The 23,969-nt window shown below is 40.5% G+C and overlaps 1 protein-coding gene across 2 annotated transcripts in view; it reads right to left on the minus strand.

Moving 5' to 3' along the window:
* LOC122651825 (amino-acid permease BAT1 homolog) overlaps window positions 1-23,656 on the minus strand; it is a 38,024-nt gene extending 14,368 nt beyond the window's left edge. The window contains exons 1-2 of one of the 2 annotated variants that reach the window (XM_043845376.1): window positions 23,388-23,656; window positions 22,907-23,167 (exon numbers count right to left, since the gene is read on the minus strand). In XM_043845376.1, coding sequence (XP_043701311.1) covers window positions 22,907-23,167; window positions 23,388-23,527 — 401 coding nt within the window. In that variant the 5' untranslated portion in view covers window positions 23,528-23,656. The remainder of the gene's footprint in view (window positions 1-22,906; window positions 23,168-23,387) is intronic. The other variant, XM_043845377.1, reaches the window with a different exon arrangement.
* Between the last annotated feature and the right edge of the window lie 313 nt (window positions 23,657-23,969).

The following is a 23,969-nucleotide window of genomic DNA, read 5'->3' on the forward strand; positions in this document are numbered from 1 at the left end:
CACATTTCTCGTCATGTCATTTTTTATGAGCAGCAGTTTCCTTATATTCCTTTGCAATCTTCTCGTCCTCCTTCTATTCCATTTTCTACTTGGTTCTTGGCTCCATCTCATGTGTTACGTCCTTGTTCTTCTCCTTCGGTTCCTGCCTATGTTCTTGGGCCTGATATTGCTGCTACTGGGAATGGTAATATTACTTTTGATGGGCCCGATATTGCTGCTACTGGTGGGCCTAGCATAAGTGCTATTGCTGAGCCTCAAATTAGTGTTATTGGTGGGCCTGAAAAACGGTTGAGCCTGTAAATGGTGCTATTGGTGGGTCTGTTGTTTCTGTTGGTGCGCCACCGTCAGATGGTGTTGGGCATTGTGTTGTTATTCCTTGTCATTCTGTAACTCCAAATGAACATGCTAATGGACAAACTAATGGACAAACTAATGGGCCTGGGCACCAAAATGCTCCTCGTATGGTTACCTGTTCTCGGACTGGCTCCTTGAAGCCACCCCCAACGAGATTAAACCTCCATCTTGTTGATACCTTTGCTACAACTGAATCTAATAATTCTGTTGTGCCCACGAGTTATACTCAGGCTGCTCGCCATTCTCACTGGCGACTACCTACGCAAGACGAGTTCAATGCTTTACTAAATAATGGAACATGGGTTCTTGTACCCTCTGATTCTGCTCAAAATGTAATCGGTTGCAAATGGGTTTTTTCGGGTCAAGCGAAAACCTGATAATCAGTAGAGCGTTATAAAGCCCGTCTAGTGGCTAAGGGCTTTCACCAACGCCTGGGTTTTGACTTCGATGAGACCTACCACCTCGTAGTGAAATTGGCTACTATTCGCATAGTTTTATCTCTTGCTATAACACATGATTGGCCGGTTCGGCAGTTGGATGTCTCCAACGCATTTTTGCATGGGGATCTCACCAAAATGGTGTATATGGTTCAACCCCCAGGTTTCATTGATTCAACCTTTCCTACGCATGTTTGTCGATTACGGAAATCTCTTTATGGGCTTAAACAAGCACCCTGTGCATGCTACACCAAGTTGAGCACGTTTATTATTTCTCATGGATTTGTGGCTTCTCGCACCAATACGTCTTTGTTCATTTATCGGTCTCAGACTGTGGTGATCTATTTTCTTATCTACGTGGATGATATTCTCATCACGGGCAATAACACTGCAGCAATTTCAAATCTTTATCGGGCCTTATCTGGTGTGTTTGCTCAAGGATCTTGGGGGTCTTTCCTATTTTCTAGGCGTTGAGGCACAACGTACTTCAATGGGCCTTCTTCTCACTCAACAAAAATATATCACAGATCTGTTGGCCAAGACTAAAATGGATAGTGCCAAATCTATTTCAACACCTGTTGCGCGTGGTCCTGTGCTCTCTTCTACTACGGGTGTTGCCTTACAGGAAGGGACCTTGTATCGTAAAACAGTTGGGGCCCTATAGTACTTGGTCGCCATACGTCCGGACATTGGCTACGTTGTTAGTAAAGTAGCCCAATTCATGCATGCACCGACGGATGCCCATTGGATAGCTGTCAAACGAATTTTACGCTATTTGCGTGGTACCATTACAATGGGATTGTTCTTTGATCGCCGTTCTTCTATTGCCCTTACTGCTTATTCTGATGCGGACTGGGCTGGTTGTCCAGATGATCGCCTATCCACTACTGGGTACGGGATCTTTCTTGGTAGTCATCTTGTCTCTTGGTGCTCTAGAAAAAAACACAGTTTCTCGGAGCTCAACCAAGGCTGAGTATCGGGCTTTGGCTACCACTACGACGGAGCTTGTTTGGCTGCGCTCCTTACTAGGTGAGCTTGGTGTTTTGCTCCTCAGGCTCCGGTCCTGTTTTGTGACAACATAGGGGCTACCTACATGACGACGAATCCTATTTTTCATTCTCGGACAAAACATATAGAGTTAGACTTTCATTTTGTCCCAGATCTTGTGGCATCCAAACAGCTGCATGTTCGCTATGTCTCCACACTGGATCAGACCGTTGATGTCCTCACCAAGGGTTTGGGTCGTACTCGCTTCTTTGTTCTTCATGACAAGTTTGCGGTCACTGACCCCCTGCGCTTGCGGGGGCGTGTTAAGGAGAAGTGACTCATCTACCTATTGTTATCTATACTTGTTTAGATTACTGGTTATGTGTCACTATCTCTACAACTCTAGAAGCTTTTGTTAGATTCTAAAGTTTGTTACATCTCTTGTAATATATACATATGGTTGAAAGTCAATAAAGAAAGTGTGGAAGATTAGTAACATCAACATTGAGAATTCTTAGTTGTAAGGGTATAAAACTCTAGAAGAGATATCAACGGATTCTACATGTAACTCATCATAAGAAATAGCATCAGCCCGGGTGAGCAAAGAGGAGACCATATTGTGGAAATCAGCCTTCAAACCACGATAGATGTGCATGTTGAAGGTACTAGGGTGGAGAGGCAGAGAGTTCAGCCGCAATAGCTTTGGCACGAGTGAGAAATTGTGACACATTCTCATTTGGCTTCTGAGATAGATCTTGAAGGGCCATAGTAAGAGACATTAGGTGACTCTCAGACAAGGTTCGAAAACTCGGGTCTCGGTGCCAACTCGGACCCTTGAAAAACCGAGTCGAGTCGAGATCTCGCCGAGTTGTTGCACTTTTTTTTTTCTCGACTCGAAGCCTCATCTCGGTGGGTTTTAGACCTAGTTTGGGTCTGAAACTTGGTATTCAACCTTTTTAGGCCATTTAAACACAATGGTACTATCAGATTTTGCAAAAACTAAGTCCAAATAAGAGCTTCAGTTAGTAGGAAAGCAGGACAGACACTTACTTATGCTAGAAATCAGGACAGACACAGGACAAACACACTTATTTATGCCTAATATCATTTAAGTAAATGATATTGATGAAATCCTAGAAAAGAAGCAGTTGCAGAGATTTCTAGGAAGCCTAAATTATGTTAGAGACTTCCTTCCAGGAATAAGTAAGACCTGCGTGAACCTCTGTACTCAAAGACTCAAAAGAAACAACCACCTGGTGTGAGACCCATACCAAGGCCGTTCAAGATATCAAGAAACTAGTAAAAGAAATCCCTGTCTAGTTCTGGCAAACCCGGACCTCCCAAAAATTGTTGAGCCGATGCCTCCGACCTAGGATATGGAGGAGTCCTCAAGCAGATTGACAAGGGAAGGAAACCCTGGTTCAAGACACTTCGGACTATGGAACCAAGCCTAAGAATTACAGATTACCATTAAAAAGGAAATTTTATCGGTAGTCTTATGCATTCGAGAAATTTGAGTGATTTACTAAACAAAAGATTTTTAGTAAGAGTTGATTGCAATGCAGCCAAACAAGTTTTAAAAAATGATGTTCAAAATATTGCATCAAAACAAATTTTTGCAAGATGGCAAGCACTCTTATCAAGCTTTGATTTTGAAATAGAACACATAAAAGGAGAAATGAATTCCATCCCGATTTTCTCACAAGGGAATTTTTGCGGGACCCGAGTCATTTCAAGAATCATGGCTCCTAAGGAGCCTCCCGATCAAAAACAAAATCCAAGAGCTCCTATGCAAAACCAGCCCCATCAAAACAATTGGCCTTGACCTCTTCCAGTGTCCCATACAACCAAGTAGTAGCCACAAGCTCCACCCAAATAGTCCCACCACAAGAACCACCTCAATAATGTCTAGGCCCAAGACAACATCGATTCAAACCAAGTTTTACCCCCAAAAGCCAAACATCCAAAAAAAGATTACTACGAGGTCCTAGTATCCCTTGATGAACAACTTACCAAAGGTGCCGGACCCCTAATGACATCGCCCGGAGAGTATTTTTTAAGGACTGGCAATACTATACCTCAAGCAATGCAAAGTCCCAAGAATTCTATGAGTTCATCCTCATGAGATACTCGATTCCATCAGATCAAACAAAACTTTGATAAAAGCAGACCCTAATCTCGCGACCCACACATCGTTACTATTCTCAAAATCCTCAAGACTACTCGATTGGGTGCACACCTTTACAACATAAGAAGTTCTCACAAAACTACCACCCACAAGAGTACCACTTCTTTGATTACATCGATGCATGGCACCATGCATTCTTGTACTCTAATCAGAATAAGCACTCGTGGTTTTTCGCTTCGATTATAAATTCTCCGACTTCTATCCCGACCGGTTCCCAAAATGGTGGACCACTTACGGTCCAATCCTTCGACATCTTACCGATCCCATTTTTAAGCCTATCATGTATTTTGCAAGACACCGAATGATCCCTGAGCACCGGATCTCTTAAGGTTTTTTATCCACGCAAACTTGCATGGATAATGTATTGGGAATATGAGACCACCGAGACAAGAGACCGATGAATGGTCCATCAATCCCTCATCGAGGATTCAGAGTAAAATGGTGGGATAAATGTGATCTCACAAAATGCTCCAAGGAAACCCTCATCAAAGCCCTTAGCAAGTCCAAGGACAAAGCCCAAATTACAGCCCAACTAAGGCCCGATAATGTGCTCAAGAAAAATCCAAGTCCAAGCAGAAGAAGAGGCTCCACAAGCCCAAAGAGTAAATCGCAGCCCAACCGGTCTGCATAGAATCAAGAAGAAGAAGCCCATTCGAAGGAGCCCATTCTAGTGTAGGATCCATTGGCCGCATCTCCATCAAGGAGAATACGCCCAAGATCCCAACATGAGCCCGAAGAAGTAACGCAACAATTCTCCACCTCATCGCCCAAGTCCACAAGAAGAAACTTGGGCCAACCTCGAGACCCAGGAAGTAATCCACCTATCACACCTGGATTGGGTATATGGATCCTAGCCAAGGGCAATCCGGCAACCCGAAAGGGAAAAGGATGCCTACGTTAGTGTGACGTAAGGATAACTCCTATCACACTATTGCCACAACTCTGCAATTAAAATATTGAGTTTAAGCAAGTCGCGAACACAATGTGGAAAACAATCTGCCCCCGGATATGGAATGCCACGTGTCCCCACTACGACCTGAAAGAATCTTTCTAGAAGACCCTTATCAAGATGCCTTTCACAAGGCAAACAAGAAAGCAATGTCGGCACATCCGTCCAAGTTGGGACCCTCCACCCGACATTTCTCAAATCATCTTTCGCCACAGAAAGTTTGATTCCTTTCTTCTTTCGAAAGAATCTTTCTAGAAGACCCTTATCAAGATGCCTTTCACAAGGCAAACAATAAAAAGCAATGTCGCACATCCGTCCAAGTTGGGACCCTCCACCGACATTTCTCAAATCATCTTTCGCCACAAGAAAAGTTTGATTCCTTTCTTCTTTCGGCCGGAAGGACAAAAGACGCGTGATTCACGAGGCACCTCGTGATACGCAAGCCCTGTTCAAGACCCAAAAAGGTCTACTTAAGACCGGACTTCGAAGAAGGAAGGAGGAGGTTTTTAAAAGAAGAGAACACACTCTATCCTCTCAGGGCCTTCGTCAAGCATTTTTAGTTTTTCATTTTTATTTTCAAGTTGTAAAAGACTTGAACATCGAAGCACAAGTCCTAAGCCCCAATCTTGTAACCGCACTGTGATCAAGCTTTCGTCCCAGATCAAGGCTTGCCTCCTAAGTAGTTACTATTAGTCTTCTCCCAAAACCAAGTAAGTTATTTCCAAGACTGAATGATATCAAGAATGTAATTCAGATCTCCGTAGCACAAGTTTATAAGTTCTTCGTATTTTCTACTTATCTTCAAATCTCATAAGACCAAGTTTTATCATAAGTTTTTCCGCCTTATTTCTCTCGAACACGCCACACACACTCGAGCACTCGTAGTACGATCCTTCGCCACTAGTTTCACTGTATCGAGCCATAACGAAATAATAGGCTCGTTTATTGTGCTCTTCACCTACTTTAAGTGGTTTCTCATTTTTGTACGAAGAAAAGGTTGGGTAAACTAGCCTGGACCGCTTCAAGGGGCGATGGATCGTAAGACCCGTGATCGGCGTGTACCACTAGTTAGTGCCTTTTTCCAGTTCAAAAACGGTAAAATGCACTTTTAAAAGGGGGATAGTGCCATTGATGGACCAATTAAATCGGACCATGTCTTCAAGTACCATTGAGGACCGGAGTTCAAACTCCAAGTATTATCGGTAGTGATGAACTTAGGAGGGATAACCACCTCCAAAAATGGACCATCCCAAAGATTCCACCAAACAAGTTTATAAACAAGACTGTACAACTTCTGAAGCTATTAGTAATGCATTGAACAACAGATTGACTTTAGTCCTGAGAAGCATGAAATATGCCTCTTCAACCCAACAACCCTTCAACAGCTTAAAACAAAAATATAATTATTTGCATATAGGTTTAATCCAAGTTCGGTAAAGCCCCTCCATAGGGAAGGGCTAAACACATCCATCCTCCTGGCATTAAGAGACGCCTGTTTTCGAACTTTGATGACTCCTCATAGAGCCATTGAAACCAAGATGTGCTACGGACCGATCCATTTTAATTGTTACCCGGATATCAATTTACCCTTAAAAGATGCTAACATACTAGACTCTTTAAAAATTAACTTCAAGTCCCATGGCTACAATATGAAGCCCTGGATCAATACCCATAGCGAGTAGTCCATAGGATCCAAGATAAGGCCATGAAAAAATCTCGGGACCTAGGGCCCTCCGTAAATCGAAAAAGGATACACCAAGTTTCAGAGAAGCGATTTTGCTCATGCCAGGGCAATTCTACCAGAATGACTAAATGGGATGACATCGCCTTCCCGGATGAATGGAAACTTCAGGTTAGCGCCTGTGCCACGGTAGAAAATAAAGAAGTAGAATACATAACCCAAACTGTGATGGCGAGTGTCCATCGGTTTGTTAGAAACCAGCCTAAGGACAAAGAACCTCGCCCGAGTCTTCATCCGTAAAAACCCCGATTAGAAAAATCGTGAACAACCCGCCGAGCTTCAGACTGGCACACCCTCAAATTCGCCACTCATCCAGGACTAGTAACTTAACAGAATTAGACAACATGGAGGCATCCTTAGAGGGATGTATGATGAATTTAAAAGTTTAGAAAATCTAAGTGATGGATCAAACCAGGATGAAACATACAAGGCCAAACTCCCCATCCTTCTCCCAGGATGGAGCCACCAAGAGGAAAGGTAGGAGTAATAATAGCGGATCAAGAGTTCGAAATAGACAAACCAATGTTAAGAAAAGATTTTGATCTTCCAATAAATAAAGACAAGAAAGAATGGTTTTTTAAAAACACTACTTAGCACCAACAAGCTAAAATCGGAGAACATTGGTATGAACAAATGAACAAACATAGAACCAACATAATATTCTTCACCTACCTAGACATTTACGCCCAATACCGTGGGTTAGAATACCCATTTGAAAACATGGCCCCAACCCGGAAGACTACAACTCTCCTGGATAATGAGATAAAGATGAGGAGATTGAATCCATTCATCCTCCCTATAACATAATCAAGATAAAAACAGGAGCAACAGAGACCATAGGAGCCCTGCAGATCAACATCTGGAAACACCGAGAGCGACAAAAATTAATCATCTAGCAAACTATTCAAACCAGCACCTCCTAACCATAGGAAGACAAACTAAATAGGATAGAGAACATAAGACAAACAAAACCCAAGAGACTTCCCGGGAATTTCACCATCCGAGGAACACCCAAGTACTCGAGGCATAGGCCTCTATTCATACCTCATAACATAAGCTTGAGATCCGCAAAAGCTTTGAACAGAGCGATGCATTGAAAGAAATTGAACAGAGGCTCAAAGGCTTAGTAATACCAGAGACACCAAACAAGGAATCCCAAGACTCGCAGTAGCTCAAGTCGATGTAATAAGATCTCAAGAAAATAAACCGAGCCCATACATAGGATCAAGAAGACTATTACCAAAGGTCCAAGCCAAAACCCAGCTTTTTAGATCTACAATAGAGAACAGGGAATGTATCCCCGTGCCTCTTATCAAAGTGGCGTAATCTATGAATGGAACATAGACGGCATGTCTGAATATAACATCAAAAATAAGTTACATGAGATGACAATGGTAGCAAATGCCTACCGGATAAAAGAAACTTCGATCAGCAAAGAGTCGATCTTCTAGTCTCAGCTTTACAGCCAATTAAAAGGATGGTGGGACTTCGCCCTAACCCAAGAACAAAGAATAGCAATCCTCGTATGCGATGCAGTTGATGACCAAGGAGAAGTAATCCAAGACAGAATGGACCTATTGAGGATGCAGAATACACTCATCTTCAACTTAACCAAACATTTCCTAGGAGATCCATCTAAACTCAAAGATAGATCCGCCGAACAATTATCAAACCTAAAATGCAGAAAATTACATGACCTTAAGTGGTACAAAGATATCTTCATGACTGAGTTATGTCCGGGGAAGATGCAAATCTCCCATTCGGAAAGAAAAATTCCTAACAGCCTCCCGTAATATTTTCTAAAAGATAAAACAACGAGAAAAGAGAACGGAGAAATTCCCTACGACAGTTACACTTATGGGGAATTAAATAGTATCATCCACGAAGAAGCAATGTCTCTTTGCATGCACTCTAAGACTAGCCCAACAAATGAAAAAGAAAATAAGTCCTATAGAAAAGAACTAGGAGGGTTACGTGAAGAAGATGGGTTCCCGCCCAAAATCGGAGAAGAAACATAAAAGGAAATCCCATAAATTCAAAGAATCATCCAAGCATTACAAAGAAGACAAGTATAAAAATATGAACCAAATAAGTACTATTCAAAACCAAGGTTCAATAAGAAAAACGGTTCAACCAAACCAAAGCCACAGAAGAACCAAAAAGGATGATACCAAAACTACCTCAGAAAAACCCAAAGGTTGTTTTTAATCATGGGAAACCAGGCCACATAGCCAAACATCGTAGAATAGCCAAAAGAGTTAGCTTACTTAGCCTGGACCGAGTACCCAAAGAAAAATATTCGAAATATTCGCTAAGTCGACTCGGAGGATTTGGACTCGAAGAAGAGGTCTTCTATGAAGCCATCAACCAAATAAACCACGATCGGACTCAAAGTCCAAGAGTGCATGATGACAGGGAACCGGATGCGATTGCATGCGAATCGCATAACCTCCGCCATAAAAGGCGAATGCTCCCCGCACCACCATGACGGCTCAAAACCAAATCCATTGGCATGATAAGACAATCATTCTTTGATGCCATCAACAAATAGCGACGCTCAAATTAGAAAACAAGGCCTCAAGAAGCCGCATGCTTTAGAAGAAAACAAAGAAAGACCTAAGGCTTATGATATAAACCAGGTCTTCAAAAGGTTCGAACAAAAGAAGACTGCAAGTAATTCGTAAAACACTAGAATAACAAATCTGGAAGTTACTACTCAAGATTTAAAAAGAGAAATAAAAGAAGTAAAAGCCGAGTTAATTAAACCGAAAGGAAAGTCAAAACAAATTCGGGAAGAACCGTAACCAGACAAGAATCAGGCTCCCAAAATTTCATAGCAAGCATATATACTTCTCCCAAAAATGGCACGTAAAGGTCAAATTAACCATAGCTCTTCCTATAAGTTTTCTTCAAGAGCCCTCATAGACTCAGGAGCCCAAATTAATCGTATTCAAGAAGGAATAATTCCAACCCAAGATTACAAAAATCGCATGCAGGCTTACCACGCCGGTGGTGAATACATGAATGTTCAGTTAAATTACCGAAGTACATATATGCAATCGGGGCATATGCTTCAAACAAGCCTTTATCCTAGTAAAGAATCTAGACGGACGGTAATTCTAGGACAACCATTCATAGAATTAATCAAACCCTTTAAAGTAACCAACAAAGGCTTAACCACCAAGATAGGCAAACAAAGAATTACGTTTGAATTTTTGAACCTTCGACCTAGAACAAATAGGACGAGCAAAAGTCGCATCTATAACAAAAGATCCTACCATTAGAAGTATAAAAGCCAAAGAAAGACACCTAAGTCATTTAAAAAATGAAATCATGCACATCAAGATGCCGGAACAATTACAAGAATGCCAATAAAAACCCAGGTTAATAGATTAAGAACCCAGTTCGAAGATAATCTATGTTCAATTCCCCGATGCTTTTGGCACGGAAAAGACACATAGTAAAATTACCATACGAAAAGGAATTCTCGGAGAAAAACATTCCAACCAAGGCCAGGCCCATTCAAATGAGCCAGGAACTTCAAGAGACCTGCAAAAAGAAATCCAAGAGTTATTAAATAAAAATCTCATTAGAAACAGTAAGTCTCCTGAGTTGGCGCTTCTATGTAAACAAGAATGCAGAAATAGAAAGAGGAGCACCAAGATTGGTCATAAATTATAAGCCCTCAACGATGTCCTACAATGGATTAGATACCCAATCCCTAACAAGAAAGACCTACTCCAAAAATTCACAAAGCCAAGATCTTTTCAAAGTTTGACTTAAAGTCCGGATATGGCAAATCCAGGTTCATGAACAAGACAAATACAAAACAGCCTTCACCACACTTTCGTCATTACGAATGGAATGTAATGCCATTTGGTCTAAAAATGCCCCAGTGAATTCCAAAACATAATGAATGATATATTCAACCCGATGAAGAGTCACGCAATAGTTTACATAGATGATGTCTTAATATTCTCGACACCATAGACCAAAGACTTTAAGCACCTTAGAAACTTCTACCAAGTAGTCAAAACCAATGGGTTAGTACTATCAAAAAAGAAGATGGACCTATTCCAAACTAAAATTAGGTTCTTAGGCCATTACATACATCAGGGAACCATCATTCCCATGAAAGGACAATGGTCTTTGCAGAAAAGTTTCCCGATGAAATCCTAGAAAAGAAGCATTGCAGAGATTTCTAGGAAGCCTAAATTATGTTAGAGACTTCCTTCCAGGAATAAGTAAGACCTGTGAACCTCTACTCAAAGACTCAAAGAAACAACCACTGGTGTGAGACCCATACAAGGCCGTTCAAGATATCAAGAAACTAGTAAAAGAAATCCCTGTCTAGTTACGCAAACCCGGACCTCCCAAAAATTGTTGAGACCGATGCCTCCGGCCAGGATATGGAGGAGTCCTCAAACAGATTGACAAGGAAGGAAACCCCTGGTTCAAGACACTTCACGGACTATGGAACCAAGCCGAAGAATTACAAGTACCATTAAAAAGGAAATTTTATCGTAGTCTTATGCATTCGAAATTTAGAGTGATTTACTAAACAAAAGATTTTTAGTAAGAGTTGATTGCAAGTACAACGAAACAAGTTTTAAAAAATGATGTTCAAAATATTGCATCAAAACAGATTTTTGCAAGATGGCAAGCACTCTTATCAAGCTTTGATTTTGAAATAGAACACATAAAAGGAGAAATGAATTCCATCCCCGATTTTCTCACAAGGAATTTTTGCAGGACCCGAGTCATTTCGAGAATCATGGCTCCAAGGAGCCTCCCGATCAAAAACAAAATCCAAAGAGCTCCTACGCAAAACCAGCCCCATCAAAACAATTGGCCTCGACCTCTTCCAAAGTGTCCCATACAACCAAGTAGTAGCCACAAGCTCCACCCAAATAGTCCCAGCACAAGAACCACCTCAATAATGTCTAGGCCCAAGACAACATCGATATCAAACCAAGTTTTACCCCAAAAGCCAAGACATCCAAAAACAAGACTACGAGGTCCTAGTATCCCTCGATGAACAACTTACCAAAGGGCCGGACCCTAATGACATCGCTGAGAGTATTTTTTAAGGACTGGCAATACTATACCTCAAGAATGCAAAGTCCCAAGAATTCTATGAGTTCATCCTCATAGATATCGATTCCATCAGGATCAAACAAAACTTTGATAAAAACAGACCTAATCTTGTGACCCACACATCGCTTACTATTCTCAAAATCCTCAAGACTACTCGATTGGGGCACACCCTTTACAACATAAGAAGTTCTCACAAAACTACCACCCACAAGAGTACCCTTCTTTGATTACATCGATCATGGCACCACGCATTCTTGTACGTAATCAAGAATAAGCACTCGTGGTTTTTCCCCGATTATAAATTCTCCGCTTCTATCCTACCGTTCCCAAAATGGTGGACCACTTACGGTCCAATCCTTGACATCTTACCGAGATCCCATTTTGAAGCCTATCATGTATTTTGCCAAGACACCTGAAGCAGATCCCTGAGCAACGGATCTCTTAAGGTTTTTTATCCACTGCAAACTTGCATGGATAATGTATGGGAATATGAGACCACCGTACAAAGAGACCGATGAATGGTCCATTCAATCCCTCATCGGAGGATTCGAGTAAAATGGTGGGATAAATGTGATCTCACAAAATGCTCCAAGGAAACCCTCATCAAAGCCCTTAGAAGTCCAAGGACAAAGCCCAAATTACAGCCCAACTAAGGCCCAGTTAATGTGCTCAAGAAAATCCAAGTCCAAAGAGCAAGAGGCTCCGCAAGCCCAAGCTAGTAAATCGCAGCCCAACCGGGCCGCAATAGAATCAAGAAGAAGAAGCCCATTCGTAAGGAGCCCATTCTAGTGTAGGATCCATCGGGCCGCATCTCCATCAAGGAGAATACGCCCAAGATCCCAACAATGAGCCCGAAGAAGTAACGCAACAATTCTCCACCTCATCGCCCAAGTCCACAAGAAGAAACTTGGGCCAACCTCGGAGACCCGGGAAGTAATCCACTTATCACACCTGGATTCCGGGTATATGGATCCTAGATAACGGGCAATCCGGCAACCCGAAAGGGAAAAGGATGCCTACGTTAGTGCGACGTAAGGATAACTCCTATCACTACTATCGCACAACTCGGAATTAAAATATCGAGTTTAAACAGTGCGAACACAATGTGGAAAGCAACCGTCCCCGGATATGGAATGCCACGTGTCCCCACTACGACCGAAAGAATCTTTCTAGAAGACCCTTATCAAGATGCCTTTCACAAGGCAAACAAGAAAGCAATATCGGCAGACATCCGTCCAAGTTGGGACCCTCCACCCGACATTTCTCAAATCATCTTTCGCCACGAAAAGTTTGATTCCTTTCTTCTTTCTCGAAAGAATCTTTCTAGAAGACCCTTATCAAGATGCCTTTCACAAGGCAAACAAGAAAGCAATGTCGGCACATCCGTCCAAGTTGGGACCCTCCACCCGACATTTCTCAAATCATCTTTCGCCACAGTAAAAGTTTGATTCCTTTCTTCTTTCGGCCGAAGGACAAAAGACGCGTGATTCACTGGAGGCACCTCGTGATACGCAAGCCCTGTTCAAGACCCAAAAAGGTCTACTTAAGACCTGGACTTCTAAGAAGGAAGGAGGAGGTTTTTAAAAGAAGAGAACACACCTCTATCCTCTCCAGGCCTTCACAAGCATTTTTAGTTTTTCATTTTTATTTTTCAAGTTGTAAAAGACTTGAACATCGAAGCACAAGTCCTGAAGCCCCAATCTTGAACCGGACACGTATCAAGCTTTCGTCCCAGATCAGGCTTGCCTCCCTGCAAGTAGTTACTATTAGTCTTCTCCCAAAACCATAAGTTATTTCCAAGACTTGAATGATATCAAGAATGTAATTCAGATCTCCGTAAAGCACAAGTTTATAAGTTCTTCGTATTTTCTACTTATCTTCAAATCTCATAAGACCAAGTTTTATCATAAGTTTTTCCGCCTTATTTCTCTCGAACACGCCCACACACGAGCACTCGTAGTACGATCCTTCAGTTTCACCAAGTTTTAAATGATATTATTCATAAATAAACAAATACCCCCCTATTTGAATCCAATAAAAATAGTTAAAAAATCAAGTTCCAAAAGGAAAAAAGTCAACCCCCGGTTTAAGAACAAAACGGATTTTCGTGTAGTGCAATTTTCAAACTTTCTACTATGATTTTGACAAGATTCCGATAAGTTACCGATGCCATAACCTTTCATATAAATCGATTTTAGCAATCTTGGACTTGTTGAAAGCTTTAAAGCTTTGAAAGCTTTCCAACAAGTCCAAGATTGCTAAAATCTGATTTATATCAAAGAGTTATGTACCGGTCAAACTTAATTTGTGCTTGTAAGGTCGCAAAATCGCCTCGAATGGAAATAATTTTTGGACATCAAAACAAATGAATATTTTACCACACTTTTGGTTTTTAGCAATGTTTTACCATAATAAGATTTATGGAATTTTTAGATTTGAGAAAAACCCCAGCATTAGAAAGTTGAAAATTGCACCTACCACCGAAAATCCAGTTTTTGTTCTTGAACTGGGGGGTTGACTTTTTTTCCTTTTGGAATTTGATTTTTTAACTATTTTTATTGGATTCAAATGGGGGGGGGTATTTTCTTATTTATGAATAATATCTTAAGTAAATGAAGCATTTACTTAAATGATATTAGGCATAAATAAGTGTCTGTCTTGTCTGTCTTGGTTCCTGGTATAGATTCTTGGCATAGATAGGTGTCTGTATACCAAGAATTTCCAGCAAGATCTCGAGATCTGGCACTCATGTAAAGGACCTAGATGGGCATTTTCCTACGTCAAACCGAGATCTCGGAGAGTTCTCGCCGAGAAACTGCACTTTTAGAATGCGTATGTGATCTCGACTCGAGATTTTGAAAAACCGAGAAACTCGGCGCGATCTTGGCGAGATCTCGCGAGTTCTCGAACCTTGCACTCAGAAGGAGAGGAGAAAGAAATAGAGAGGGCATCCATATTTCCTTACTGAATTTTTTGCCGAGAATGAGAGGAAACACCTCCTTTGAGATGGAAGCAATCAATAAACTCCGGATCATAGCATTGTGACGACGCCAAAGCACGGCAGCAGTTGCATCGGTGGGACAGGGTATAGTTCCATCAAGGCAACCAAAAAGGTTTGCGCCAAGAGGAACGGTTCAACTAGAGTCTGTCAAAACAAAAAATTCTTGGACGTGAGCTTTATGGAGAAGTAATGATGGGCTTGAGGGAAGGGACTGCCAGGTGCAGTCGTTGCAGGCGTGGGGTTGATAACTTCATGACCATCGACCATTGTAGAAAAAGGAGAAGAAAAAGAGAAATGCAAGAGAATCAGGATCGCTAACTTGTTGGAGTAGCAGCGGATGATACCATATTAGAGTTGAGAATTCTCAGTTGTATATTCATTAATAATCAAGGTATATTTATACAAGAGGAAAGGGTATAAAACCCTAGGAGAGATATCACCTGATTCTACATGTTATAATAGGAAATAAATCCTAACTAAAATCAATGACCAAAACCATACATAGAGTTTCTATTTGAGTGAAACTCTATATACGTCAATAATACCCAAGACGTAGAAAAACTCGGTCCAATATGTAATTAGCGAGTAACCTTTTTGTAGTAGCAGTGACAATTTGACAGCTCTGGCAGGGCTGGCCTTAGCAGATCATGTTTAGGGACTTAAGAATGGACCAGACTATGCAGAGCCGACAAATTCAGGCCAAACATGGATCCAACATGGCCTATGGCATGAACCAAGCAACTTGTCAGGCCAATAGAACTTGCCACATACACTACATTGGTATATCTCATCAAAATGCTTCTATTTTTATAGATAAAGCTCAGATCAGGGTTACTACATCCTTTAAAAAATAGCTGAAATGCAAAGTAGTCATATTCGTCAAAAAAGCAAGCTGAATATCCATAATAACCATAATTAACTGGCTAAACTATCCATAAACTTCAATTTAAGAGCATACTTGTCAGGCCAATTTGATTTTAGAATATGATAGATGATAGATTTTTCTCCAATAAAATTAAATCTGTTTATCTGGGACTACTCCATATTATAATAGACTGATCAGAATATGGTAGATGGAAGTTTATTTACTTCATAGATATGTTATGCAGACACATGGAGGAGGTTTGGATGGGTGACTAGAAATGTATTTAATTTTCCAAGGCAATTTCTGCATCATTATAAATTCATTAGCACTTCTCTGGCTCTTCCAAAATCAGAGAGGTGAAAGCCATTAACAGAAGTCATAGGGGTGTATTAGAGAATAAGTGAGGGAGAGAAAGAGATAACCAAGAGAGACTATGTTTATATGGTTCGGTTGTAACTCAACCTACGTCTACGGGGAGAGCTAATTGTGTTTTCCACTATTGTGGGTCCCAAATGTCCAAGTGGATGAGTTCAAGTGGTGCAGAAGCTACAAACTGATTGGAAGAGAACGGTAGGTGATGGTTTTTGCCTAGCTGATAGGCAAGACAGACCGACAGAGAGTGTTGTTTCATCGATGTAAACGACAACTTATGATTGTGAAGAAGATGATCAACCATGCAATAAGTTGGGTGACCTAGATGTTCATGCCAGGACGAGCATGAGACTTGTAGGAGATCTTTATTGGAAAATGGAGCATCATCAAGTTGATTGAGGCCATTCTCATTCCGGTTGCATAGGAGAATGCGTCCCAAACAAGGATCATTGACATAACAAACATCTGAGAGAAATTCAAACATGACATTATTATCAGCGGTATAACGACTGACAGAGAAGATTTTTGGAAATCAAAGGGACATGCAATATTTTATGAAGACGGAAATGCAGATTTGAAGAAGGTAATGTAGAAGTACCAATACTCTGAATATCCAAACCTGCACCATTGCCTACTTTGACTTAATCAGAGCCATGATATGGTGTGCTAAGATGAAGATTTGTCATATCAACAGTGAGGTGGTGACCGGAGTCGGGGAACCAAGCCGAATCAAGTGGTGTAGAAGGTGTGGCAAGGAGAGCAGAAGGACCAGAGCGATCAGACTGAGCCGTGGTGGAGTGAAGCGGAAATAGCATGTTGATGTCATGTGATTTGGCCGATTGTAGATTGGGTAGGGACATCAGGTCGGTTGCATGGAGTAATAGGGGCTGGGGAAGAAATTGCCATGAGTGCAACCTCGACCTCAACGCCCCAGAAGTAGGAGGAGAGCGTGACAGATAAGAGGGATGAGGATGGTGGGAGGTTGGTGAAGCAGTAGACCCTCGGTTGGCAAAATGCACTTCAGGAGAGGAGACTTCAACTGATGTGTAGTGTTCCTTGAGAATTTCCTAGATGAGTAGGAGCCCAAAAAGTCAAGGGAGAGAAGATCTAGGCGAGTTGCACAGAGGTGGCAACCGACTCATAATCAGATCCGATGCCACGAAGGGTACCGAGAAGAACATCCTGGTCACAAAAAGGATTGGTGGCAATGGCATGATTATCGACAGTGCTGCTGATCTTTTGAAGGTAGTCAGGCACAGAGATGTGGCCTTTCCCAATCTGAAGAAGCTGGTATTTCAGTTGCATGACACAAGCTTGAGATTGAGAGACATAGATCTTCTCAAGGGTGGACCAAAAAGCTTGAGAGGTGGGTTGGACGACCACCTATGCGAGTGCTTGTTCCATAAGAGCGGAGATAAGCCATGTGAGGATGGTCTGATCCTATTTGTACCACCAGTAGTAATTCCGATTAGTAGGCAAGGCAACATCAGAAGGAACTAAAGGCGAGCTGGTGGAGGAAGAGGAGGAGAGGTACTGAGGGGTAAAGGCGAATGTTCCAGTGATGTAGCTGTAAAGGTCATGTGCTCGAAGAACGGAAAGAAACTGAGGCTTCCAGAGAATGTAGTTGGATCAATCCAGCTTGACAGGAAGTAATTGAACAATGTTGGTGAGTGATATGATGGTAGGCGGAGTCATGGCTGAAGGGGAGATTGTAGGCACAGAGGTAGAGCTCGTTGAGGACATTTTTTAGTAGGAAACAGTGGTATTTTAAGAGCTCTGGTACCATGTGAGGAAGCTAGATTAGAGGAATGAATTTTAATCTCCCGTAATACTTTGAGGGATTGTATTGTGTATTTATAATGACATTTAGAATTTGTTACAACAGAAACAGTATTGATATAAAAAATCAACTTATATTCCCATCCGACTTACGATCTAGCATGCTGCCAATGTTCATCCTGAGCCAGGATCACAAACTCCAAGCAAATACAAAGTACATGGATAGAAGTTATGTGTTCTTGCTGCTATGATAGCAGGAGGCATGTATATGAGTAGACACAGAGGGATATAGAATTCTATGGAAAGCCATATTCGATGAAAGTAAGATTTATAAGAGAGGATACATGAATAGGGATTTTTTCTTTCTATTGATCTGCTAGCTTCCTTTCTTCAAACATAACAAATAGAGATAGAACAAGGAAGGAAATCGACCAATCGAGTGAGAGAGACTGGACAAGCTGCCAGCTTAGACCAATGACAAAGACAATAATAAATATGCCCTAAAACATAAAACAGTACATTGGAATTCAAAAATGAAAATGTTAGCTTGACAATCATGGTAGGGAATTGGTTGTATAAATTGATCGTAGTTAAGAATTTTATTTGATTTTTCTCACTCTTGTTTTTTTTTTTGTTTGCACGTGCGGACCCATCCCATGTACGATGTTTAGATTGAACTACTAGTTTATTTTCTTGATGACCAAACTCACTTCTGTCATGCAAAATGACCTAATAGTCCTATCCGAACATCCCACATGGGATGGCCCCACACCATAAACCTACTATAAATAGGAATGAGGATAAACCAAATAATTTTCTTTCAAAACTCATTGGATGATCAAGTCATTTTCCTAATGATGACAGCCAAATTAGTATTTTCACGAAGGGTGTAATTACATCTCCCCTTCTACCAAAAAAAAAAGTAATTACATCTTCCCAACCAAATCACATGGAAGAAAAAGATATTCATGAGCATTTATGTAAATATATGAAATTTTATAAAGATAATCACTAAAATGCCCCTCAATACTTAAATTGTTATGATCTTGTAGACTAAAACCACTACTATAAATTGTTCTAAACTAGTAGGCTAGCATCCTCTTATCAAAGTGCATGGCTATGCCAACTAAAACCATAAAGGCACATCGTTGTAACCATAACTGGTTACACTAAGCATCACTATACATAATTTGTCCTCCTTTGTACAATAGGGGGCAGTCTTCTTTGTCCTGCAAGGGGCATCACTAGTAATGCAAAAGTTCTTATACCGTACAATCATAATTGCCCTTTACCTTATATGCTATACATCGAATGATGATTGACTCCATGTAACCATGCAATGTTACACAAAGAATATTCCTTTACAAAATGCAAATATATTCCCAAGGCTAATAGCCCATGTAGACACATATGTAAAACCTAATAACCCATCCCATCTAAGCCCGTAGCCAAAGCCCCGTTTTCCAAATCCTTATATTATTGATAATGCTTTCCTATCAGGGAACTTAGTTATATATTGAAATGCCATGGGTGTCTTACTAACCCTAACTCATTTATCTATTTATCCTTAAAAACAAAGCGACAATTTATTCGAAGACAACTTCTAACGCAATTGGTTGGACCCTTGCTAGTAGAGTACAAGCTCCCAAGAGCTCTCAGGTTCAAGCATTGTGTTTTCACCTAGTCCCCTCCCCTCTCCCCCCTCACCCCTCACCCCTCAATCTCCCTATGTATCATAAAAAAGTGACAATTTTTTCTGAAAAGACGAATTGGTGAAGCCATGACCTTACTAATTTACACAAACATAATGACTATGAGAATTTTTACCTTACCCTACATGATTAGAGTGAGGCCAACATTTTAAAAATAGTGAAGAACAGGTAAAATCTACCAATTCTATACGTACTGAGTACAACCTAGTTAGGCAAGTCCAACCGAATCCTAACAAATTTGAACAAGATCAATGGAGACTGATCTCATACACAATTTTCAGTTTTTAAACCTTGGTAGAGAGCCCTTACATGACACCCTGAAGGAGAATCTCAAGCCTACCTTACCTATAGCCAAATGCCAAACTCAATCCATTTCACCCCCTCCTTTTAAATCCTAATACATGCCTCTTAGGTCATGTTGATGGAAAGTACCTTTTAACAAAGATGCTTTTATTTTTTAGGATATTCTTCGTGTAACCATGCATAGTTACACTGAGCTGTCACCATTCGATGTGGACCATATAAGACAAAGGATAATTATGAAACCTAATGGCATTGTATGATACAAACTTTTATATTATCATTTATACTTCCTATAAGATAAAGAAGACCATCCCCCTATTGTACGAAAGAGGGCAAATTCAGTATGCAAGCAATGGATACTTTTTGAAGCACCAAATAGGTATACAAATGGAAGACAACTACTAGCGCAATTAGTTGAAACCCTGCCAGTAGAGTGCAGGCTTTCCAGGAGGTCACGGGTTTGACTCTCTTGTCTTCACCATATGCTTTAAGGCAAATTGTAGAGTCCCATGTGCCTGGTAGAATTAGAAAAAGAGGATTATCTCCATGTAACCATGCATGGTTACAATAAGGAGTGAAGAGATAAAGCACCCCTCTTACTTTTTATCTTCATCTTAGAAAAAAAGTAGCATGGTCTATCCTTCACTCAAAATATGTTTCATGATATCCATTAGAGTTGTTATTAATATTAAGCTCACCTGTCATGGGACAAAGAGAGTATAGTCAATCAAATGTAATTTCTTTTTTTGGATACAAAAGGAGATTGAGGGGAATTCAAAAGGGAGGGGGAGAAGGTGAAGACAAGAGACTCGAACCCAAGACCTTCTGGGAGCCTACACTCTACTAACAAGAACACTTACCAATTGTCTATTAGTTATCTTCAGTCAAATATAGTTTTAGTTAATGGTTTTGATTAGAAACGATTGGAAATATCGAGTCTAACACCTTAATAGGTTTGAACCTTCATACAATTAGGGGGTATTTTGGGTAGTCAAAATGCGAGCTTCATTAATGGTGTTTTGTCTTATATGCAAAAAGGTTTTGTCTTTTTTATGCCACATAGGATGGTGATAACTAATTGTCTCTATGCATGATTACATTGAGATTAACCCTTAGTTAATTCCACAATCCCTTACTATAAATTATATATTGTTTTCTTTTGTTATTCTATTATTATTATTATTAGGGAAACAGTTTTCTATACGGGAGTGTGGCCTACGCCAGCACTCCCATGTGTCTATCTCTCTTCTCCTTAAAACAAGGGGGCATAGGTGTCTTTTCACATGGGAAGGAGAGAGATAGACTCATGGGAGTGCTAGCGTAGGCCACACTCCCGTACAGAGATCTTTTTCCCTTATTATTATTATTATTATCACAAAGGTCTGTTCTTTTTCCAAATGTCAGAAGGCACCTATTCGACCATTGGATAGAGAAGACATGGTATATATTATCTACATTGTAAATTTCAAAGTATAATTATATCAAATACCCTCTTTTGTATTGGCACACATCCTGTGTATGTACATGCATGTGTACCAGTACTCTAGACATTACTATGGACTCCCCCAACTCTTAGTCGAAATAGATGGTTTAGATTAAAAAACCCATAAAAATGGATGATGTTCGGAAACATCACCTTCCTTTGTCACATGGATAACTACCCAAATAGTTTTATTAAAAACTATGACACCATGTAGCTAGCTTCTACTTTTCTAACTATCATCATCCGACGTGGCATAGAAAAGATAAAACCATTTTATATATAAAACAAAACACATTAATAAAAGTGAAATTTTGACTACACAAAATACCTCCTATTTATACAAAAATTCTAATCGAAGGATTTATTCTTTATATATATAAATATGTTGGTTGTCACTTAAGTTGGTTACACCTAGCATGAATCCCTCTGTGCCAATATAGTTATAGTTATAGGTATCGGATCGGCCGATCCGAACTAGTATCGTGGGTGAATATTGATACAATACTAATATGTCTTGTTAACATCGAGCAAAAAGGTACCATTTTTTATTATTATTATTTATAGTCAATTCAAATCAATATTGTTTGATACATATTGGTATAGATGTCAATTGTGGGTCGAAGGCTATGAACTAAAACCATGGTGCAAAAAAGACTAACACCAATATAATAGGGTAACAAACAACTGCTTGGTTGGTTGGTTGGTGGCTTGCCGGTTGGAGTGCATGTCTTCCCAGGAGGTCAAGGGACTACCAAGGGAGGGGATGCCTTTTTTTAACACAATATGCAAACCAAGAGAGTCAATCCCTTGACCCTGTGAGAGCATGCACTCCAACCAACAAGCCATCGACCAACGAACTAAATAATTGTCTATTGGCTTGTCTTAGTCTTCCCTTTGTAGCTTAGATTATGATAGAACGAAAAAATATATATAACGGATACACTGCCCTAATAGACAATAGTACCAAGCTAAAAGTAAGGACTTAGTGTATATTTCTAATATAGCCCGAGACATAGGTTTCACTCAAGGAGACCCCTTTTGTATAGCTATAGCCCTGAATCTTGCTAGACATGCTCAATCAAAAAACACTATATATCAGTCCAATTTTTAGTAATATTTTTCCGTCTTTTTCATAAATAAAAAAAAAGAGAACGTGACATAAATCCCTAATAAAGTGATTATTATTTTTTTTTGGTAAAACCCAATAAAGTGATTAATTAGTCCATAGCCAAGCACAAAAAAATGAAAACAAAATATCGTGGCTCGTATTATGTCATTTACGTCATTGTTGCAGGCATTCCTAGGCACTTAAAGCGACGTGTACGGTGTACCCAATTCAAGGGACAGCTTTATTTCATCTCCCCATAACACATCATCACCAATGCCAACCCAAATTACCGAAAACAACCTTCAACGCCACGTTTACCTCGAAACGTCGTGTCATGGTGGGGCCCATCATACTATGTTCTGGGAGTAATAATTAAAGGTGTACTATATAGGCTATAGCGATTTCTAGTATGAAGCGTTGGTTTGGAATCTTTTGTAACATCTGTATATCGGGAAACGTACGATAGGAAAAGTGGAAATCGAAAGGTGTGTAAACGTGTGGTGTAGTGTGGGATCAGTAGAGGTACGTACCAGCCAGTGAGCCAGGAAGCGAAAGGGCCCCAATCGTAGCCGCAGAGCTTTGCGCTCCAGTAGTAAAGGCCACCGGAGGTCGGGAAGGAAGAGCAGATCTCGGCCATGGAAAGACCTACGATGAGGGTGAAGAAGCCTACGATTGGCCATCCGTATACCATTGTCAACGTTCCTCCGAACGCTAAGCCCGTATTGAACGTAGTCGTCAGACCAGTGATCACCGAAATGATAGAGAATGTCACACAAAAATTCGAGAGAGCACTGTGAGAGAGAGAGAATCAACAAGTCTTAACTCGGAAACTAAAATTTAACTGAACTTCCATCTAAGAACTCAGATCAAGCTCGATTTATAAAATAAAAAAAAATAAAAAAAAGAGGCTAAAATGAAGATCTAGATACTCCAACAATGGCCAAGGAAAGATCAAAACCTTTTTCTATTTGAAATAATGCAGAATCAGAAGAGGAGAGGATAAAGACGAACCTGAGGCGTCGACTGAGCTCTTGCTTGTATCCGAGCAGCTTCAACCGAGAATCGTCGGAGTTAATAGTGTCTTCGTCATGGAGAGGAAGATACGGAGCTCTGTCATGTAATTCTTCTAAAATCCTAATTCCAGTCTCCATATCCTCTCAACTGTGAAACCACCGGCAGTTTGTGTTCTAACTTCTACTACTCTACGGAGACTGTGCCTTTGCTTTCCGTCCCTTTTAAACACCATTATCTGCGACCGCCAAAGCAGTTTTAGAAATTAAATCTGAAGGTCAAAGTCCCACTTTAAAAGTCGAACACCGAAGAGGGTAAAGCTTTGAAGAGTAGTTGATGACAGATATTAAATTAAAAAGAAACAAAAGGTACTTTTCCCCCCCTTTTTTGGGTCCCTATTAGACCATTATCGTTGTTTTCTGAGCTAAGCTTATGAGAATCTGAGAGAGTTTAAGAGAGAATAGATACCTCCATGACTGTACTTAGTACTCCGCCACTGTTAGGTGGACGCCGGTAAGTTTTGAAGACCGCTATGACCGTCAGGTTGGCATATGGAAAGATTAGACTTTTAGACTGTTCGGT

This window comes from Telopea speciosissima, chromosome 2 (genome assembly GCF_018873765.1).
Source record: "Telopea speciosissima isolate NSW1024214 ecotype Mountain lineage chromosome 2, Tspe_v1, whole genome shotgun sequence".
Classification (NCBI taxonomy): domain Eukaryota; kingdom Viridiplantae; phylum Streptophyta; class Magnoliopsida; order Proteales; family Proteaceae; genus Telopea; species Telopea speciosissima.